This window comes from Lampetra fluviatilis, chromosome 7 (genome assembly GCF_964198595.1).
Source record: "Lampetra fluviatilis chromosome 7, kcLamFluv1.1, whole genome shotgun sequence".
Classification (NCBI taxonomy): Eukaryota; Metazoa; Chordata; class Hyperoartia; order Petromyzontiformes; family Petromyzontidae; genus Lampetra; species Lampetra fluviatilis.
In genome coordinates this window covers 7,790,792-7,810,785 of record NC_136281.1, presented here as the reverse complement: position 1 = coordinate 7,810,785, position 19,994 = coordinate 7,790,792, and the positions used below count along the sequence as shown (strand labels likewise).

The window sequence follows — 19,994 nt, the reverse complement described above, 5'->3', positions numbered from 1 at the left end:
CTGCCGTACGCAAGGATGGAGTCGAACAGTGCAACATCGCCGTTTTGTCAATGCACGCCAAGCAGGTCGTGAGGATTATTTGACCGTTGTTGGTCAGTACGGGTTAAATTAATGTTGGGGGGGGGGGGCGGGGGGTGCATGGACTTGGGGGCATAGAAGTACGCAACAACAATGGGCTGCCCTCTGCTGCCCACAACGTGGTCGTCCATCGGAGCACTACAAGCACTGTAATACCACAGGGTCACAACCTGCTGAGCTCGACGAGATAGAACGAGATCGGACGCATTCCCGGGTGATTTGGTCAAAGAGGCTCTTTTGTAAGAACACACTGGCGGAAACAATTTGCAACAATAGCGGAGGCGGATGAGAGTGCATCCCCCCCCCTGATGCAGATGTGGAATTTGCTATAAAACAGGTCCGGTGGCCACTTAATAAATTGGATTAGTTGCAGGATGGTTGGGAGTGTGCAAGCAGATGTAAACAACAGGACTCAAACAGACAAGGGCTGCCCTGTGTCTGCTATTGTTTAGATCAACGTTATGTCACGGCACTGTATGTATTTCATGTGCGTCCAACTGGGACCCATATCTAACAAAGAGGGTTCTTGCCTATAGTATATGGCAGTTCCCCATCAGCGGTTTCAGCGTGCCTGGCTGCTGATGAAACATTTCATGTTGAAACCAGTCCAGAGTAACCAATGCTGTTGAAAAATATGCTGACTCCTAGAACACCGTGTGTCCGATGGTTGATGTAAAACAAAAATCGAAACGGATATTGTAAAGGTAAATATTGCATGCCTAAATTTCGATTTAAAGCTTTTGTGACTGCAGGGATTCATCTTCTTGGTTCTTTCGGTAAAGTCACGTAGAAGGGAAATAATAAAAGAATAAAAATAAAACATGATAAAATAATTCTCAGGACGTTTCGGCTGTTTGCGTTGTGGCCGAAACGTCGTGAGAATTATTTTATTATGTTTTATTTTTATTTTATTATTCCCTTCTACGTGACTTTACCGAAAGAACCAAGAAGATTGCATGCCTATTTCGTTTGCGCTAAGATTGACTACTGGCCCTTGCGCCGATTTATCTCCAAATTTCTTTCACCGTGATTTTCAATTACAGAGTAGCACGTGAAGTATAAATTAAAATGTTCATGGTGTCAGAGGTGCCTCCGTGTACACACTAAGTAAATTTCAGTGCATTTGTGGCTGGCAGACTCTGAGTCAGATTCAATTAGCTTCGCTTTCCATATTTAAATCGCACAGTTGCTACGGTTCGCCTAGTTATGATTCACAGGGAACATCCAGTGACCGTTTGATTCATTTCATTCATTTGGGTTGTATATTCCATTGCATTTGGATTTTCTCAAGACTTTAAGGGTGTCTTTGTTGATTCCTCTCGGAAATAAATTTTAAGCTGATGCGTAAATACTTTTCGGTTCTTTCGGTAAAGTCACGTAGGTGAAAAAATAAGAATAAAAAGAAAACATAGAAATAACTAAATTAAATCACGACGTTTCATAAGCAACACAAGCTTCAGTAATTACTGTAGTGCCCACTACAGTAATTTTGTTTCTTGCTGTGGTTGTCCCACCTGATGACGGAAGCTTGTGTTGCTTCCGAAACGTCGTTATTTAATTGAGTTGTTTCTACTTTTTTATGTTTTCACCTACGTGACTTTACCGAAAGAATCAAAGAGTATGGATCCTTGCAGTCACGAAAACTTCTAATCTAGAACTGATGTGTAGAATTAATGCAAACCAAGAAATGTCATGGATATAGGTAAAGGTTCAGCCCTGGTTGGACGAATCTTGCTTGCTCACGCCACCGTTGACGGGCCTTCACAAGATCGAGCACTCGTCTTTCCAGGGGTTAGTCCACACGAGATGTACACCACCAAACGAGTGTCATCAGGACTATAATTTAAAAAAATGTTATTGTAGATTACTGTACTGCGAATCGAACATGGTGCTAAATTGCTTATGAAATAACAATATGGACTCAAAACGTTTACACGTTATTGAAAATTAACAATCTGCAAATAATACGTTTTTTTGGGTTAGATTGCGTAAATGTGTTGTTAAAACCCGCCACCACCCGACACAGCCAACTAATAAGGGTTGGCTCTCCAACACACCGGTGTGCTGCGCTAGTGACGAATTGGCATGTTCTGTTTACGTGACAACCCTTGCTATTTTTATATTCTTGGTTCTTTCGGTAAAGTCACATAGAAGGGAAAAAATAAAATACAAAATCATATATAAAAAAATATTGTTTAATATTTTTATTATTTTGTTTTATATTATTTTTTTTTCTACGTGACTTTACCGAAAGAACCAAGAATATAAATCCCTGCAGTCACGAAAGCTTTAAATCAAAACCCTTACTAGTTGGCCGTGTCGGGTGGTGGCGGGTTTTAACGACGCATTTATGCGATCAAAACCCCCAAAAAAACCTCTTATGGATTGGTTGCGAAAGCCTCCGTGTTAATGTGCAAAGAGCATGTGATATTGACTGCCATTTAATTCACCTGTCGACCCTCACTACTCATTCTCCACACTCATGGATGGCAGATAAAGGACGTGTTGAGCCGGGCTGTCCTCGAGATTTAAATACTGAGATGAATTCAGTGTAAAAATCCATGTACTACTTGTGTACGTATTTCCCGCAGCGAAAGTGGCCACGTAAAACTCCGTTAAATCACCATTAGGCGCTATTGCCACGAGGGGCTATTGTTGCACCACACGCTTCATTACAGCGTATTAGTGGCTATCAATATAAAGGCGCTCTGTCCAATTGAACGGCAATTAATGCGCCCCCTGCTTGTTGTTCATTGTATCACAGCCAGTATCTCCTGAACTACCATGGTAAATTGTATTGATGCCCTCCCGCTACTATCCTTAAGGAAATAATACTGGTAAGAACCTCCTGGTTACACCAGCCCACAGGGGATTATTGTCCGTCCGTCGTGCAGGGAGGGGCTGGGTGGGGAGGAGAGTGGGGCTGGATGGGGAGGGGAGAGTGGGGCTGGATGGGGAGGGGAGGGTGGGGCTGGGTAGGGGCTGGGTGGGGCTGGGTGGGGAGGGGCTGGTCACCCCGTGGTGCCCTTATAAAACTCAACGTTTAACCTACTCATACCGGCTTGTGCCCGCCCTCACAGTCGGGAATATTTGCAGAATACACCACGCCGCCGTTGACCCTTGCCATTGACCGAGCAACCCAACGTTCCTACCAGCTCCCTCCGCAGAAATGTGTTATCCATGTGATTGACTGGGGAGTGGCGCAGTGGTTGACAGGCTTGGCTCTGAACCTGGCGACTGGAATTCGATATCCAGCCATGGCTAACTTGAGCGGTGAGTGGTATCTGAACCGGTCTTGGGTACCCCCCCCCCTCCCAAACCATACCGACCAGTGTGGGGTCAAGTATGGTCACACCACCCCATGACCAACACGATTTTACGAGGCCATCATCCAAAATAAAATAGATTGAAAATACATAGAAAAGTATTATCTGCAGAGTTTAACAGCATTAGTCACGTATTGACTGGCTAATCGCCTTCTTGTGTTGATAGTTGCCTCTGGTCATGGGCAGCAGTGTTCATTCCAAATTAAAGATTTGAAAAACAATAACAGTATTTTCAACTTACAGTATTGCACACATTACAAAGAATGTATGCAAACTTATGAAATCCAGTCCACAAGATACGACAATCAATCATTTTAATCAATTCTCACCCCAATTTCAATCAACTCCAAATTTAAGCAAAACACAGTAATATCAATAACAGAATTTGAAACTTATAATAAAAAAAATTAAAAACACAAACTAAGTTATGAAACATAACTTTGGACAAAACACAATCATCGTTTTTAAGCCCTTAATTTCACTCGGAGCAAAATGCTCATTTTGAAAAATGCTAATTTTGCTGCGAAATGGAGCAAAATCCCAACAGAAATTTAAACGTATTTATAAAAATACAAGGCACATATGCAAACCACAGAGTGCACAAAATATCCTCATCAATATTTTTAATTCCTTAATTTTAACTCAAAAAGCATTTTCCAAAAGTCCCAAAATGAACAAAACACACCAACAACTGCAGGGGCAATGCAGGGTATAAGTTTCCCAAGCAATGAAAAGACATTAAAGTGGAAGGTCCAAATATGCAGAACACTTCTTAAAAGCAACACACTTGCATCGCTTTCATTTCTTAAAATCGGTCCAGTATCACCGATGAAAATTGAATGTTACACAAAGGCACAATGCGCTTGATAATCGCACTCCGAAACGATGGAATTACTGTACCACCGTTGTTTCATTTAGAGATGTGCTCAGCACTGAATGTGAATGCAAATGTTGTCCCCTTCGAATGTATGGCGAACGGCACCAAAACTTAAAAGTTACAGGTACAAAGGTCGATCTGTAACAAAATGTCGAAAGATGCATCTGCATTGTTGAACCTCAGAATGTATGCACCCCTACTAATTATAACTGGTTTAATCTCACACTTATTCTTCTCCTTTCGAATGGTACGAAATTTGTCATCAACTTTTTATGTCGTCGAGCCAGCGTAGCCTGCTGAAAATCCGAAACGCTGCCGATGCATGATCCTTGCAGGCAGTGGTGGTACCGTGTGGTCTGCTGCTGTTTAAGATCGGTGCCCACATCAGTATTGGGAAATTTAACGTTCCAAATGTATTACAAAACAAATGGAACCGTCTGATCTCGTACATCTGCTGAGTGCCGCTCGTCCCATGGCTCTCCACGGGACTTCCGTGTAGTGCTGAAGTCAGAGAGACAGCGCCACCTCATGGTGGTGAGTGTTCTGCAAATGTTGTGTGTGCCATTTACTTCCCAACGCATGTTGTTTTCCTTGCATGTGCAAGATTTATAGCAGAAATATTTGTGCGTGTTGTTCAATAAATGTGTTTATATATCGATTACACATGAAATTAATATTGATCGTCTTGATTGTTTGGTTATTGATTCACTGATTATATTTACATTTATATCATGACAATTTAAGTTAGATACAAATCCCACAAATGAGTTTTTAGAAAAGTGTACAATTTAAACTTTAGCTTCATGCATAAAAAGGTAAAACATGACTATAATAATTACATTAATGGACCACTGAGATGACTGGGTATATCAAGTAAAACTTTTAAAGTGAATGTTGTACACATTAATAAAAAAAAACTGAAACAAGTAAACCCGTAAAAACAAAGTTTTTCACTATAAATCCTTTATATGCGTGGCATCGGGGCGGCTAGAGTCCTCTCGTCCTCTGGCAGCATTAAACAATTGGTAATTAAATATTGAAAAAAATTTCCCTAAACAGTGTAAAATTTTGGAAAAAAATTTCACGAAAATGCATTGTCACGCACAACGAGTCTGTGTGCAAAATGTCAGCTCGATTGGATCACGGGAAGTGGGTTAAAAACGACCTAAAGATTTGCACGGTCCTAAGCAAGCAAGCGAACTTAATATAAAGGATTTAAAAATGGCAGTGGTTAACACACTGTGCTCTTATTATGGAACCCGAGTTCAATTCCAGGCCGTGGGCTAACATCAGCGGCAAGTGATATCTGAACTGGCCCTCTCTACCCTTCCCCCACCCCGTCACCAACCTGCACTGACCAGCGTGGTGAAGTATAATAAAAACAACAATCAACAGGACAGAAGAGGCCTTCATCCACGAGAAGAGTGACAAACGAATGTAAAATAAACGTGAACATTTTTTCTCTCTCGAAAATATAAAAAATTGTCAGAGTATTAAACCAACACAAAAAAATTAATGACATGAACATCAAATCTTGTACCTCACGTTGAACAAGGGATAACGCTCTAATGTTGAACATCAGGCACAACAATACATTTCATATTGTGTATATGTTCATCAAGTAACCCAATGCACCAACCTTAAAACGAAAACTCCTTTCAAGCCTACACACTTGCATTTAGAATTTACCAATTAGGGGGTAGTGGATGATCTTTGCAGGATCACAAACAATATCATTGCTTGGGGTGACACTGTTGGAGTAGCTGTTTGGCATAGGAATGCCAGCTTCGGCATGCCGAGAGCAGTTCACAAGGGAGAACTCTCGGCTCCAACACATCTGAATCTGTCCCAGCAGCTGGGTGTTTTCCTCCTGGCAGAGAAAACACAACCACGGTAACACACAACAGTTCAGCAACGGTTCAGATCAACAACACTAAACAAGCAATGACCGCTCCTCTAACTTATTGTAAAGATGAAAACAAAGATGCTCATGCCCACTGCTGGTGAAAGGGCCTCCACTAGAATGAGCTCTAAAGAGGCCCTGCAATACACCTCCACGCTGACAAAATGTCTTCGAGAAGGTGGAAATGAACACACTTTACCCCACACCACACACGACCTGCCAATCGACATCCTGTGTTGTACCCATTCATACTGCTGCGTGGGCAGAGGTGAGGGGGGATTTAAGAAACTTGCACCACCATTGTGACACCACTGCCGTGCCGGGAGATTGAAGTGGTGACCCGAGTGTGATAAGCCGTTACACTATGGCAGCATCCCCAAACTTATTGTAATGTCAACAATATTTCTTAACATTTTGGCTTTTAATACATCCGGTATTCCTATTTATCCCCAACAAAACTTCATCCAGACATTCGCATCGCGTAACAATGAAGGCAGGGCCATGGACTGGAAACCGGAAAACCTATGCTGGCCTCTACTGAATGCCCCATTCTTAACCACAAATATAAGATATGAATGGGAGTGGTTTGCTCTGGTGGTCTGTCTACTGATACAGAGTGTACAACCCTCACAGATGGCATTAACACAACCATGTAACCAAATGCAGAGTAACTGAACAAATACACTGAACGCACATTGGAGACAATGACATTAAATCCACATAGAAACCTGTAAAACTCTTGGTGACCACCAGAGGATCCACCTCAGCACCTTAATCAGAGCAGCAACTCAGTGGCTTTCACATTGACATCACCACCCCGAGCCGTTTAGCCAAATGAATACACTTTTTGCATTCATAACCAAAATCAAATACCAGTCAATCTTCGCTCAGTGGAAGGTCGCTCATTCTCCTCTGCTCCCCCCACAGTCTGGAACTCCCTTCCCCCATCTAACTGTGCTGTCGACTCCATGCCCCTGTTCATGTGCAGGCTCAAGACTTTCCTTCTTTCCCTCTGCCTATGGCTGGCTGACTGCCTCCCTCTCTTTTTTACACGACATAAATCATTCTACTCCTTCAGGACATCCTCGTAAGGTACGGTTTCATTTGAGATGCTCGATAAATACAAATCGTTTAACAACTTTTAAACTGTTGTTACCACACGGATACCATTCTTTACAAATAACTTCTGTTGGCTTACCTGGGGAACTGTGAGGCACTGCAACTTAGCCTTGACACCAAAAGCTGTCGAAAACGCTTCAAGGATCTGTTCCTCCTGGTATAAAAAATAATTATTTTATTTAAATAGTATCAGTCAGGTCAATGCAGTATGTATATTTTCTCACAATAACATAAGATTTCATATCAGAAAATCATATTTTTAAAAAACACTTATTTTGTAACCCACTTTTTCAAGATTAAAAGTTAAACTGAAAAAAAAAATTTGAGTGATTTTTGGAGTCAATGAAATCTTTCAAATGTGTTGAAAGTGTTTAATATAATTTTATAGTAGTCACATCAATCATATTTTTGAGGTTAATGATATGCTCGTTTTATCCATCAACATTTCAACCTATTAAGCTGTGAATCAAAGAACTGCTGCGGCAAAGTAAAACCAATGCTACTGCTTAAAACGAGCATTCAACAGTGACTTCAGTATATTGATCTTACCTTGTAGAAAACTGTGTTCGATGGGGTCACACCAGCATCACTTAGAGCTCTGAGAACAAACAATAAATAACACAATATTACCTTTTTTATACCAGACTTGTAATAGTCCAGATATTAAAAACAAACAGCCTGTTTTTAAGAAGCATTTTGAGTTACATAAACAAAACAAAATAAGTGCAATGCCTGCTCGGCATCTACCAACAAATCGTAAATTTGTATCAATATTTGTGCTTGATACACATCAATTCGTACATGTTGTACATCATGGCTTATGTGGCTTCTGCGGCCACTTGAGGCCGCTACATTCAGCACAGACTTTGAAAAGAGAATCGTTTCTTGAATCAAATGAATCAAAACACTTAATCAGGAAAATGTGTTGAATCACTCGGAGGCCAGGAGCTGATTGTTTTAAAATACAGTTGTACACTTTGGGTGAAATTCGGCACCTCAAACTGCATATACAACACCAAAGTGGCTCGCAATTGAAAGCTTGCGAGTTAAAAAAACCCTCGCCAAACCTCCTACGCATTTCACAAGTAGTGCTAATCGCATATCTGCATTTCCCATAAATATGCTAAATTCCTCTTGATATGCAAATTATTTTGTCAAGACGCTCTTCGCTCCTCCATCCCAGGATAAATAGTCGCTCCAAGCCTGGAGCATGCCATTCAGACTGTCTACTTGACGGACCTGTTCTCCACCTGAGGACGGCTGCTTGCGTTGTGGCCGAAACGTCGTGAGAATAATTTTATTATGTTTTATTTTTATTATTTTATTACTTCCCTTCTACGTGACTTTACCGAAAGAACCAAGAAGATGAATCCCTGCAGTCACGAAAGCTTTAAATCGAAATTTAAAAATGCTGGTTGACAGTTGATTCAGACCATCATTCCTCCAGGGTCACTAAATTTAGCACCACTTTGTAGGGAGGTCAAGTCGGTCATCCTCTGAATAGACTCACCCCTGCCATAAGAATGTGAAACTTCCACCACAGGCTCAGGGCTGTACACAGGAAACGTGCACTGCCTCAAAGGCAAATTTTAAGCAAGAAATCACTTAAGCCTAATTTTTACTTTTTTTTTAACTTGCCAAAAACAAACCTGACACTCCAGCTTTTCATTTAAAATAATCAGATTTGCCAACAGTTCGCAGAAGAACTATATATCATCGTTAGCTCACGATATTCCTGGCTGCGGTGCGTTTTGGCGTTCTTACTTGCTGATGTCAAGCTTCTGGTAGAGCTCCATGGTCTTGCTGAAATAATTGTGCTGGGAGTTAAGGGCCTCGAGGGTGGCAGCACAAGTGCCATGCCTTATCCATTCATGTTTCCTGTAACACAGCAATTCAACAGTGCGCTCATTCACTTAAACTGCATATTAATTTGCATTATATGGACATGCTTTCCATTCTTAATGGATGGATTACCAAAGGTCGGTGCCATTGGTCTTCTCAAGGTCTGGCCAGAATTGGTCCAATTGTGGCAGCAAATCCTGTCAAGCAAAATAACACATTTCAATGATTTTTTGTGATGGAATTATATCATCGTCGTCAGCAGCAGGCACAGCAACATTTAATATATTTTTAGAAAATGTGATTTGTATTTTTTATTCATATAAATGGAGTTCAATACAACAATTAAAATTCTACAATGTTTTAAGTTCAAATTGTTTTCAACATGGTCCAACAAGAGCTGCTTTATAAAAATGCTTCACCTGGATGTCATTATAACACATGATGTTATTACAATATAGGTCCAAGTCTCTCTCGTAGTAGAAATCACATTTCAAGAATGGAAATTTTCTTGAAATGTCCCATAAAATGTTCACAATTTATTTATTCCATTCATTTTTGACAGCACAGGAGACCCTTGAATATCGCGGGTGTTACGTTATTGCAAAGTGCCACAAAAGTGAAAACCGTGATATTCAATACTTAAGCCTTACCTAAATAATGGAGTTAGGTACATGATAACCAAAATTAGACATCACAATTTAAATAAGTACTGTACTGTATGCCAAATAAACCAAAAACAAAATTACTGAAGTAAACATGTAAAAACCATATACAAACAAAACATTCCAAGACAATAACACTTCAATATAAATACTGAAGAAATACTTAACTTACCGATGATGACGACGATCCAAACCAGGTGTATGTTTGTCTACGACGGTGAGCACGCTGCACTACGAACTTGGCTACCAGTTTGATTCCCGCTCACGCCAAATATACCGGTGGTAAATTCTAAATGCAAGTGTGCGACGATTATTTGAACCAGTCCTGCGCCTCCTCTAGGTCGACTCAGTGTAAAATGAGTACCTGGTGCAGTGTGTAAACATCACCACTGGGGTGAAAAAGGCGGCCGGGCATCGCGCTGTGCCTGGCCAGCCTTCATAGGTGCTCGCATATAGCGCTTGCCCCAACAGTCGTTAAGGCTATACTGGGGGTCTGTCTTTGTCCGCAAGATGCTTGCATGGCAAAGGCCGAGGTGCAACCGACTGTCCTCAGGTCCCTCACCCGCCCCACACCACAGTACCAGCCAATGATACAGTACTTCCGGGTACAGCATACCCGACGAAAGGCCAAAACTAACCCCCACGATATTTAAATCGGTATACAAAGAGGTTTCCCACGATAAGTTGAAATCACAAAAGAGGAGCCCGGGATATTCAAGGGACTCCTTGTAATTTCTCCCCCATTATGAACTACAAAATAAATCACTTCATTCGCCATTAAAGAGTTTTTAGGCCTATTAAAGGATATGCAAGTTATTATTTATACCTCAATTTCTTTGACATCAAAATGCCACGATTTGTTGCAGAAAGTCCTGTGGTTAGTCCTGTGAGCAAGAGAAACAAGTAAAAGTTATTTTTAAAACTTTCCATGTCCTTTATACTTTTCAACCTTTATAGACTGAACATCGTTTTATTCCTAAACATCCATCAGCAAATGCTGTTATTCGGTTTATTGGCCTATAGATACTGAGAATAAATATTTGGACTAAAATATATATGCAAGAGACTCACCACAGGCCGTGGATTGACCAGCTCTTCACGGAACTTGGAATGGTGCAGTTGTGTTTTTCAGACCACTGGGACTGAGGTCGGAAAAGAAAACCACAAAATCTATTAAACAACGCACGAGAGAAAAGTACAACAACAAGCCCTCTCAATGCCAGCCTATGAATAATGTATGCGTGCAATGCATCACGGCGATGCACATATAACAACTCATCATTGGTCATGATTAGATCCACTGCTGGATGAAGGCCTTTGATGTAACAAACCATCCAGCACCAACACATGAGCATATTTCATCGCTCCACCTCTGTGGTGGATGCCATCTTGGGTGCCATCCTTCTACTGGCTCCCAAAGTTACTCTAATGGGATGATTTGTGATATGAAATGTATACAAAACTGCAATGTGGGCATCAATTTAAACATGCACATTTTCTGAATGTAAAGCATCCATTTGATGTTAAAATAATCGTACAGGAGTTGCATATCACACTCAATATTAAATATCAATACATATTAGACAAATATGCCGTTTCTAAGGAACGTTAATATTTAACAATAATTCCCTTTCGGCTCCTCAAAACAGGCACCATCCCAATAATCAGAGATCGCAATACCATACGTAAAAGGACTTGCCATACAAAAACTCTGGGGCCAGTGCTGTGTCAGAATGAGCTGGCTCCAGTCTTCATAACGCCTCCTGAAAAAGTGTTGCATATTGTGAACCGCCAATTACAAAAAACTGTGATTTCTTGCTCAAGATAAACATTTAGGTGGGTGCTCATTTCCTGGACAACCTCTTGACTTCCCCACAAAGTGGTCCCTATTTTATCGGCCCAGAGCAACGATTGGCTGAGTGAACCCCTACCCAGGATTTAAACTCACTACCATTTGATTGGCAACAACAAAATAATGCCCCCCCCAATAGTATTGATTATAAATTAGATGAAAGCATATTCTGCATTCACTTTACATTGGGCATATTTGTCTATGTATTCTCCTATGCTATCATTTTTTTTTATCTTGAAAAGGCACAGACAACTTGTGCATTTGCAGCTCAATTGCTTCCAGTTTTCCCAGGTCACCTTTGTAAATCAAGACATTATATCTTCAGGCACCCAGCGGGTTAAATAAAGGGCTGACTTATAAAAGCATCAGGGCACTTACGCATAAGAAGGCGCCGAAACAGCAGCAATGACAAAGATAGCAGCCAACAGTTGGATGTGCCCAGCCATGGTGAGATGTGCAGTATCAGCTGGAAACAAATACAGATTGCATGAGTCACGTATGTCCCATGGAAGCAAACCTTACATAAGTTGCACTCCGTATCAATCTTCCTTCATGAATGCTATATACTTTGTTTATCTTAACTTTTTTAGTAAATACAACACTCCAGATTAGCTATCCATGCATACAGTGAAAACATGACACGCAGACTTTCATAACCAATATTATTCACGATCAGGTTTTTGGGTTACATTACGTCAATGTAAATGTGTCAGGGAGGTTGCTCTACGATACATTTGCATGTATGCGATCTCACCGAAAAATGTAATCATGCATCGTGAGAATACTTCAAAAGTTACACTGCATTACTGTTGATTTTATCTACCAGTGCATTTACCATATCTTGCAAGCAACTGGGATATACAAAAGTTTGGCTTTGAAATATGGGTCAGATTTTTTTTTTACTCATTAACTTTATCCAATTTTAATCATGCTTCATTTTAGACTATGAAAAAAATACTGTTATAAAGCACATAATTACACGATTAGTACCCAGCTGTAAGGGGCATCAGAGCAGTGCCGAGACTAATTGCTGGGGATTGTTGAACAAACAGCCTTCCTAGCTTAGATTAATGGTCAGTGTGATTACACAGCTTTAAATTGCTACAGATAACCAGACTGAAATGCAATCAACATGGATGTGAAATCACACCCAGGAACAAAACTGGTGAAAACACTGGCCGAGCCATAACATGTTAAGATCACATTAGTCCACACCGTCTGATAGCAAACGAATTAAACTTTTAAAAAATTCCTAACTTCATTTTGTTGTAGATTTGTTTCCGCATTTATTCTAATTGTCCTGTCTGCAACAGATTGTGAAAATCTCTTCCCTGGGCCTGTCTCTGACAAAATAAGTTAACTCTGTGAGATTAATGAAAGGATGGCGTTTTTTGTGAAATAATTGAGAACCAGTTTGGAACCATCAACTTGCTCGACTTGAAATCCTGGTTTAATGACAGGCAGCTGCTTGTATTTGAAGCTGCTTGGATTGGAACCCAGAAACTCAGTCGTGCCAGCTCAGCATTTTGACCGCAGAAGCATACGACCTCCTCCATAAAAAACGAATGGCCAAAACATTAGATGCTCCCATTTTAATATAGATGTATTCTTCCAAATGACAGATACGATCTTAATTTTAGAACTTTCGTGACTGCAGGAATTATTATTTGTTTCTTTCGGTTAAGTCATTATATTACATTACATTTCGATATTTTACTAGGTTATTTAATTTTAGTGTCCTTCTCCTGATTTTCAGGCTTGCTTGCCGTGTCATCGCACTTGCAGCACCACGTTTTGTTGTCCACTCATTGATATGCTAATTTTTTCTCTAACCCCCCTCCCTCTCTCTGCGTCCGCCCTCCTCTGTCTATTTAAGGCCACCCCACAGAGACGACCACCTCTCTCTGTTACCTGTGTTGCTCTATGTATCTTGGTGATATCTGTCTGCTAATATGTCTGTCTATAGTTTTCTGGTTAGATTTTATGTCGCTATTTCATTATACCTGATGATGATTGCTTGTGTTGCAATCGAAACGTCGTATTCTATTATTTAATTTAATTTATTATTTTATCTTTAGACGTGACTTAACCGAAAGAAACAAATAATAATGACAGATACGAGTTTCATATTTTTACTTAGGATGTGATGCAATACAATGTAATTGGGAGGTGTCTAAACAACTATTTTAAAGACGCCGTGCTATTGCGGTGCACATCTATTAAAGTAAATGTGGTGGGTGATCAGTGGTGAGAGTTGTGAGTTTACTTTGTTTACCAGGTGAAAACTCAAGGAGACCATGATAGTTTCGTTTAAAAGAGTAAGCTGGGACATGTTTGACAATAAGGAGTGGTGTTTGCTATGTACGACCCCACTTGCTATGTATAACCCCACTGAGTTAGCAGACAGGGCAGAGTATTATTACGGTCATTACATCCACAGAAATAATCAGGGCGGACGCTCGATTTGTAACGTGCAATATATGCAACTCGTGGCAAACATGCTGTCGCACGGGCAGTGGAAATGGTGTAATGGAGAGGAGTAGTCAGTCATCGGTGAATGAAGAGGAAGAAATGTTTCCAGCACTGAAAGGGGCTGTTGCAGATATAATTCGTTCAAACATTGTCACACGTGAATAAACTACGACTGTAAATAACCAGTTGTACGTGGATGACTACATGGCAGTGGTTGGCACCCACTGCCCAAACCACGGTAAAAGCATGTAATTACATTCATTTACAGTATGTTTTTTTTTTATATGCTATTGCAGGGTACGCTTTTGTAGGTCAGATGGCATTGAATGCCGAATAAGATCATAGGGGGAGTGGTGTGAGACTCAGTAATTGATGGATAAAAAGCGGAAGGGCTTGAGGCGGCAGGACTTAAGGGAAAGCATTTTGCGATGCACGTTTACAAGGGCAGGAAGTTCCAGATCAAGGGGCGTATAAGGAGCAGCCTCCAAATGAGTGGTGGATGATTGAGTGATGCTTAAAACGCTTGTACATTATGTTCACAGGTCGAAACACATCAATAAAAAGTTGTATATGGCTGTTCTTGTGACAAAGTTTATGGGAAAGTGTGACAACACAGCTCGTTGGGTTTGTGTTGATGGCTGTATAGTGGTGGCTGGTGCTCAATGTCCAACCCAAATAACATTTTCTAACTTACATCCCCTTTGTCAAAGCACTGCTGCTTGAAATTCTCACCACACAATGTTCGTTTCATGGGTTGTGAACAAACCACTTCAGCTCATTTTTATAGTCATAACTGTTTTCATCTACCTATTAAAACAGCCAAGCCCATGTTGACTGAACTGGTAAAAGAATACAGGCACAATAATGGCAAACAGTTTCCTTGAGTAAAGTGAGGCCAATGTAAGTACCTGCTATCAGGAATACATGCCTGTAGATGGTGTTTCAGGTGTATATCATTTTCAGCATGAGGAATATTTTCACATTTGTCCCTCAATTATGAGCTTGCTGAAGTAGTTTAAACCAAATCAACCATGCAAAACTAGCTTAATAAAATCAACGTAGAAGACTGGATGATGTTACAATGGCAGGTTAGTCTGTTGACATAATCCCACAGAGCATGTGGGACCTTAACCAAAGCCACACTCAACACTTGAGCGACCAAATAATTTCACGCACTGAAGGCTGCATGGGGGCATCGATGTACGTGTTGGGGTGCGATTTCTCGCATCAGGGTTCGTCATTTATAACATAACAGTATTTTGTAGACGGTTTGGAGTCATTTATACTTTACATTTATCATCCTGACCAGCTGCAGAAAGCACAGTTGGCAACGCAGCAGATGCAGGCTCGAAATTGTGAGCACACAAGTTCAAATCCTGCCCATGGCTTACTCAGCCATTATTGCTCCGGGGTGTATAAAATTAGTATCATCTGCAAATAGTCCTTGGTGGTAACCCCATAACAGCGCGTTTGGCTATGTACGCCGTGAAAGACGTTCAACATAAATACATAAAGTGGTTGTCCTATGTTTGAAACTGCTCTATACATTATTAACCCGAACTCAACATTTAACCCATTGTGTTCAAGATGATCAACAAAGAATATGCAAAGTTCAAAATCTTATTTCAGCATGTACATGTTTTAATCGTAACATCATAGAAAAGGGTTTGTTTTGGATGTGTTCCATCAGTACATTGTCCAAGCCAGTAAACCCTGGACCGGTTTCTGAATGCTGTGGGTGTAACATATTACAACTGCATTGGCTACAGCCAGAGGGAACGCTACATCGATACCACAAACAGCACAGTATTATAAGATTTACCCAGAAAAGCATCACCGAGTCTCAGGACTCATTTTAAGAAGGGTCCTGGCATTCGGATATTTGTCCATTTCCATTACTGGATGTTTGGCTTCATGTACGAGACCATTACCATATACAGTATTACAATTGTATAAGTGCAACTACCGTTTTACTTAGTCTCATATCCATTTTGGTGATGTTAAGTTTAATCTAAATTTGTTCAAATCAAAAAAATGTGTAAAGCCCTTCAATTGTCTCGATAAAAAGCATACCTCGCTTGCAAACGAGGCAATACTGTTTCACCTGTCTCAATGGGTTTATTTCATCTCCTAGCTAAAGTAGACCTTCTCCAATCCACTTAACAACCCACATTGGCCTACAACACCTTGATCCGTCCAGATAAGGGTGCATTTGAAGGGCATTTATCTATATGGGCCGAAAGTGCGCAGTATGCAGAGTCCAACTGCTCCAGTAACTTCCTCATTTTTGCTGTAAAGTACTTTATCACAATACAGTAAAGATTGCATATAATCACACCTTATTTAAGCAACACATCGTTACATATTACAAGTGGTGGTGGGAGGGCAAATGTAACTTCTGGTAAAAGCACACATGACCTCGGATATAAGCACAGTTTGGCCTTGGGAGTGTTCTTATAGCCAACTTCCACCGACTGTATTCCACTTCTGGTTTAAATCCCAAACCTAAGAACCCAGTGACTAACCAGCACACGGCCATGACTCGCACTCTCGACGATTTTGAAGCGTACGCGAACCTTGCGTCCTCCTCCCCGTGTATAAACACCTACCTTCTTCTTGGTTCTTTCGGTAAAGTCACGTAGAAGGGAAGTAATAGAAATAAAACATAATAAAATCAAATTCTCACGACGTTTCGGCCACAACGCAAGCGTTGATTTTATTATGTTTTATTTTTATTATTTTCCTTCTACGTGACTTTACCGAAAGAACCAAGAACATGAATCCCTGCAGTCACGAAAGCTTTAAATCGAAACACCTACCTTTCGCCGGGTCACTGTTGCGAATGAGACTTGTTGTCCTGGATCTCCAGAGTTCTCTCGCTCGCCTGGTGAAACAGAATAAACGTGAAACGCGCCGTACAACTGGATGTGCGTTACTGCCACGAACTTTCAAAGTCGACAGACTGCGCGAGCCACTTATATGGGTGTTGCCAACCTTCTATTGGCCTGGCCATTCATTATTATTATTATTTTACAACGTCTGTAGGCTGTACAAGAACAAGGAAGTTCAGCATGCGGTTTCGTTGCAAAAGACAAAAAAATACCAAAGCGTTTTGCTTACTACCGGACGGATGCATCTTCTTCGTTATCAAGTCTCGCACACGCAACGCTGGTACACACACAAACACGCCGCGCGTGTAACATCACCAAGCCGCACGTTGTTTGTCGCAGTGGGCTACGTGCGGTGCGAAAGAAGTTCAACATACATGGAACGTCGGAAGCAACGTTGGGCCAATATTGGTGGAACTTGCTAAAGTTGGTCTCAACAAACACCCCGACGCTGAGCTAACGTTGGTTTAACCACATGCCAACGTTGGGCCAATATTGGTGGAACTTGCTAACGTTGGTCTCAACAAACACGCCGACGTTGAGCCAATATTGGTGAAACTTGCTAAAGTTGGTCTCAACAAACACGCCGACGTTGAGCCAATATTGGTGGAACTTGCTAACGTTGGTCTCAACAAACACGCCAACGTGGGACCAATATTGGTGGAACTTGCTAAAGTTGGTCTCAACAAACACGTCGACGTGGGACCAATATTGGTGGAACTTGCTAAAGTTGGTCTCAACAAACACGCCAACGTGGGACCAATATTGGTGGAACTTGCTAAAGTTGGTCTCAACAAACACGTCGACGTGGGACCAATATTGGTGGAACTTGCTAAAGTTGGTCTCAACAAACACGTCGACGTGGGACCAATATTGGTGGAACTTGCTAACGTTGGTCTCAACAAACACGCCAACGTGGGACCAATATTGGTGGAACTTGCTAAAGTTGGTCTCAACAAACACGTCGACGTGGGACCAATATTGGTGGAACTTGCTAAAGTTGGTCTCAACAAACACGTCGACGTGGGACCAATATTGGTGGAACTGGCTAACGTTGGTCTCAACAAACACGCCAACGTGGGACCAATATTGGTGGAACTTGCTAACGTTGGTCTCAACAAACACGTCGACGTGGGACCAATATTGGTGGAACTTGCTAAAGTTGGTCTCAACAAACACGCCAACGTGGGACCAATATTGGTGGAACTTGCTAACGTTGGTCTCAACAAACACGCCAACGTGGGACCAATATTGGTGGAACTTGCTAAAGTTGGTCTCAACAAACACGTCGACGTGGGACCAATATTGGTGGAACTTGCTAACGTTGGTCTCAACAAACACGCCAACGTGGGACCAATATTGGTGGAACTTGCTAAAGTTGGTCTCCACAAACACCCCAACGTTGAGCAAACGTTGGTTCAACCACATGCCAACGTTGGGCCAATATTGGTGGAACTTGCCAACGTTGGTCTCAACAAAAACGCCGACGTAGAGCCAATATTGGTGGAACTTGCTAAAGTTGGTCTCAACAAACACGCCGACGTAGAGCCAACGCTGTTGGTTCCACCACATTACGTCGGCCCAACGTACACGAGGCGACGTTTAGGGGGAGGGGGGGAAGGGCAATGTCCCTCCATCATACTGCCAATGGCGTAGTGCTGAGTGGTCACCGAATGTTGTATCGGGTACGACTTGCAACAAGTCGAGTTACCGTGACTGGCAAGCGCGGTTTGGCGTTACACAACTGCGACCCGCATTGCAAACGAAACGGCTAATTTGTCTAATGCACACGCAATCACCGTGACCTCGCGTTGTTGTTACGTGTAAAGTAACACCGTGCTCACTTTAAAAAGAAAATAGTTACATGTGGACCAGAACCATGACGAGGTTAGCCGTACAACAACAACAAAAACCCCGAGTAGTCGTTGTGGCCCCAACAAGAGACGCACCAAAAGTCGCACGCCGCGTCCCCGGATTTAACGGCGTGAAACGATGGTGGCCGGACTCGTCTCGGAAAGGCGACAACTCACGTTACATCCTCAACAAACCTTTCTCTTACTCTTGTTTTTTTCTGGCGAGGGCTTGCTGTGCTTGCCTGCTTAGGGCGCGCCGACGTCTCGGGGAGAGAAAGTGAAACGTGCGGAAAGAAATGGCTCCCGGACAAACCAGTTGTTTGGGTTGATCCGATCTCTTCCTCCCAGTGTCGCACACGGAAGCACGAGGAGGCTTCGTCAGCTGCGTGCTGACTGGCGGTTGTTAGTTAGCCACGCCTCGGGGTCGTCTCTGCCGTGCCGGGCCCACTCATTGGTTTGCTGGATGTGGTGGTGGTGGTGATGTGTGTGTGTGGGGTGGTGGGAATTGGGGAAAGTTTGCGTGCTGTGGGCTGCGAAAACTCCGCTGCCGCGTGACACGGGTCAAACGGAAGCAGGGATGAGCACAATTCAATCTTAGAGAGAGGTATTCTTAGGTTTTTTTGGTAAAGTCACGTAGGTAAAAAATTTATAAAATTAAAATTAAAATCACGACGTTTCGGAGGCAACACAAGCTTCCGTCTTCAGGTGGAACCGTCACAGCACGATAGCTGTATCAAGTGAGAGAAATTCAAAGAAAACAGTATTTGTATATATATACTGGTTGAGGGTGGGAGGAGCCAAGGTAGGCCCTGAATATTATTATTTTTTTAGAGAGAGGGTCTTGACCTTTGAGCCATATCTCACGGAGATGGTCCCTTGCCTCTTAACATCTGGAAGTTCACCGGCCAATGATTCAAGTGAGCAAGTGTGGCCCATATCTTGAAAGAGAGGTTTCCTGGCCTGGAACATCTCTGGCTTTTCACCGGTATTGATTCAAGCAAGCAAACAAGCCTAATCCTGGCCCATATGTTAAAGAAAGGTTCTTGCCATTAACATTTTGAAGTTCACCGGCATTAAATCAAGCAAGTTTGACCCTGACACATATCTTTCACATCTGGAAGT

The 19,994-nt window shown here is 41.8% G+C and overlaps 1 protein-coding gene across 3 annotated transcripts; it reads right to left on the bottom strand.

Annotated features, from left to right (window-relative positions):
* Window positions 1–3,704: 3,704 nt before the first annotated feature.
* On the bottom strand, window positions 3,705–19,259 carry LOC144933521 (ribonuclease T2-like). 3 transcript variants are annotated; one of them, XM_078858366.1, is made up of 11 exons: window positions 19,186–19,259; window positions 16,951–17,015; window positions 12,038–12,125; window positions 11,507–11,570; window positions 10,879–10,949; window positions 10,634–10,691; window positions 9,278–9,342; window positions 9,068–9,181; window positions 7,853–7,901; window positions 7,383–7,457; window positions 3,705–6,151 (listed from the first exon to the last, which is right to left on the bottom strand). In XM_078858366.1, the coding sequence occupies exons 3-11, from the start codon at window positions 12,103–12,105 to the stop codon at window positions 5,960–5,962; spliced, it is 756 nt and encodes a 251-aa protein (XP_078714492.1). In that variant the 5' UTR covers window positions 12,106–12,125; window positions 16,951–17,015; window positions 19,186–19,259; the 3' UTR covers window positions 3,705–5,959. The 3 variants fall into 3 exon arrangements, with proteins under 3 accessions (XP_078714492.1, XP_078714490.1, XP_078714491.1); XM_078858364.1 differs by having other exon boundaries at window positions 19,068–19,249; XM_078858365.1 differs by having other exon boundaries at window positions 19,079–19,249.
* Window positions 19,260–19,994: the final 735 nt, after the last annotated feature.

Coding starts and splice junctions, on each gene's coding strand:
- LOC144933521 (XM_078858366.1), bottom strand. CDS start 12,105: ATGGCTGGGCACATCCAACTGTTGGCTGCTATCTTTGTCATTGCTGCT. Junction 10,692..10,878: donor TGGTCAATCCACGGCCTGTG/GTGAGTCTCTTG, acceptor TCTTGCTCACAG/GACTAACCACAGGACTTTCT. Junction 6,152..7,382: donor AGTGCCTCACAGTTCCCCAG/GTAAGCCAACAG, acceptor TTTCTCTGCCAG/GAGGAAAACACCCAGCTGCT.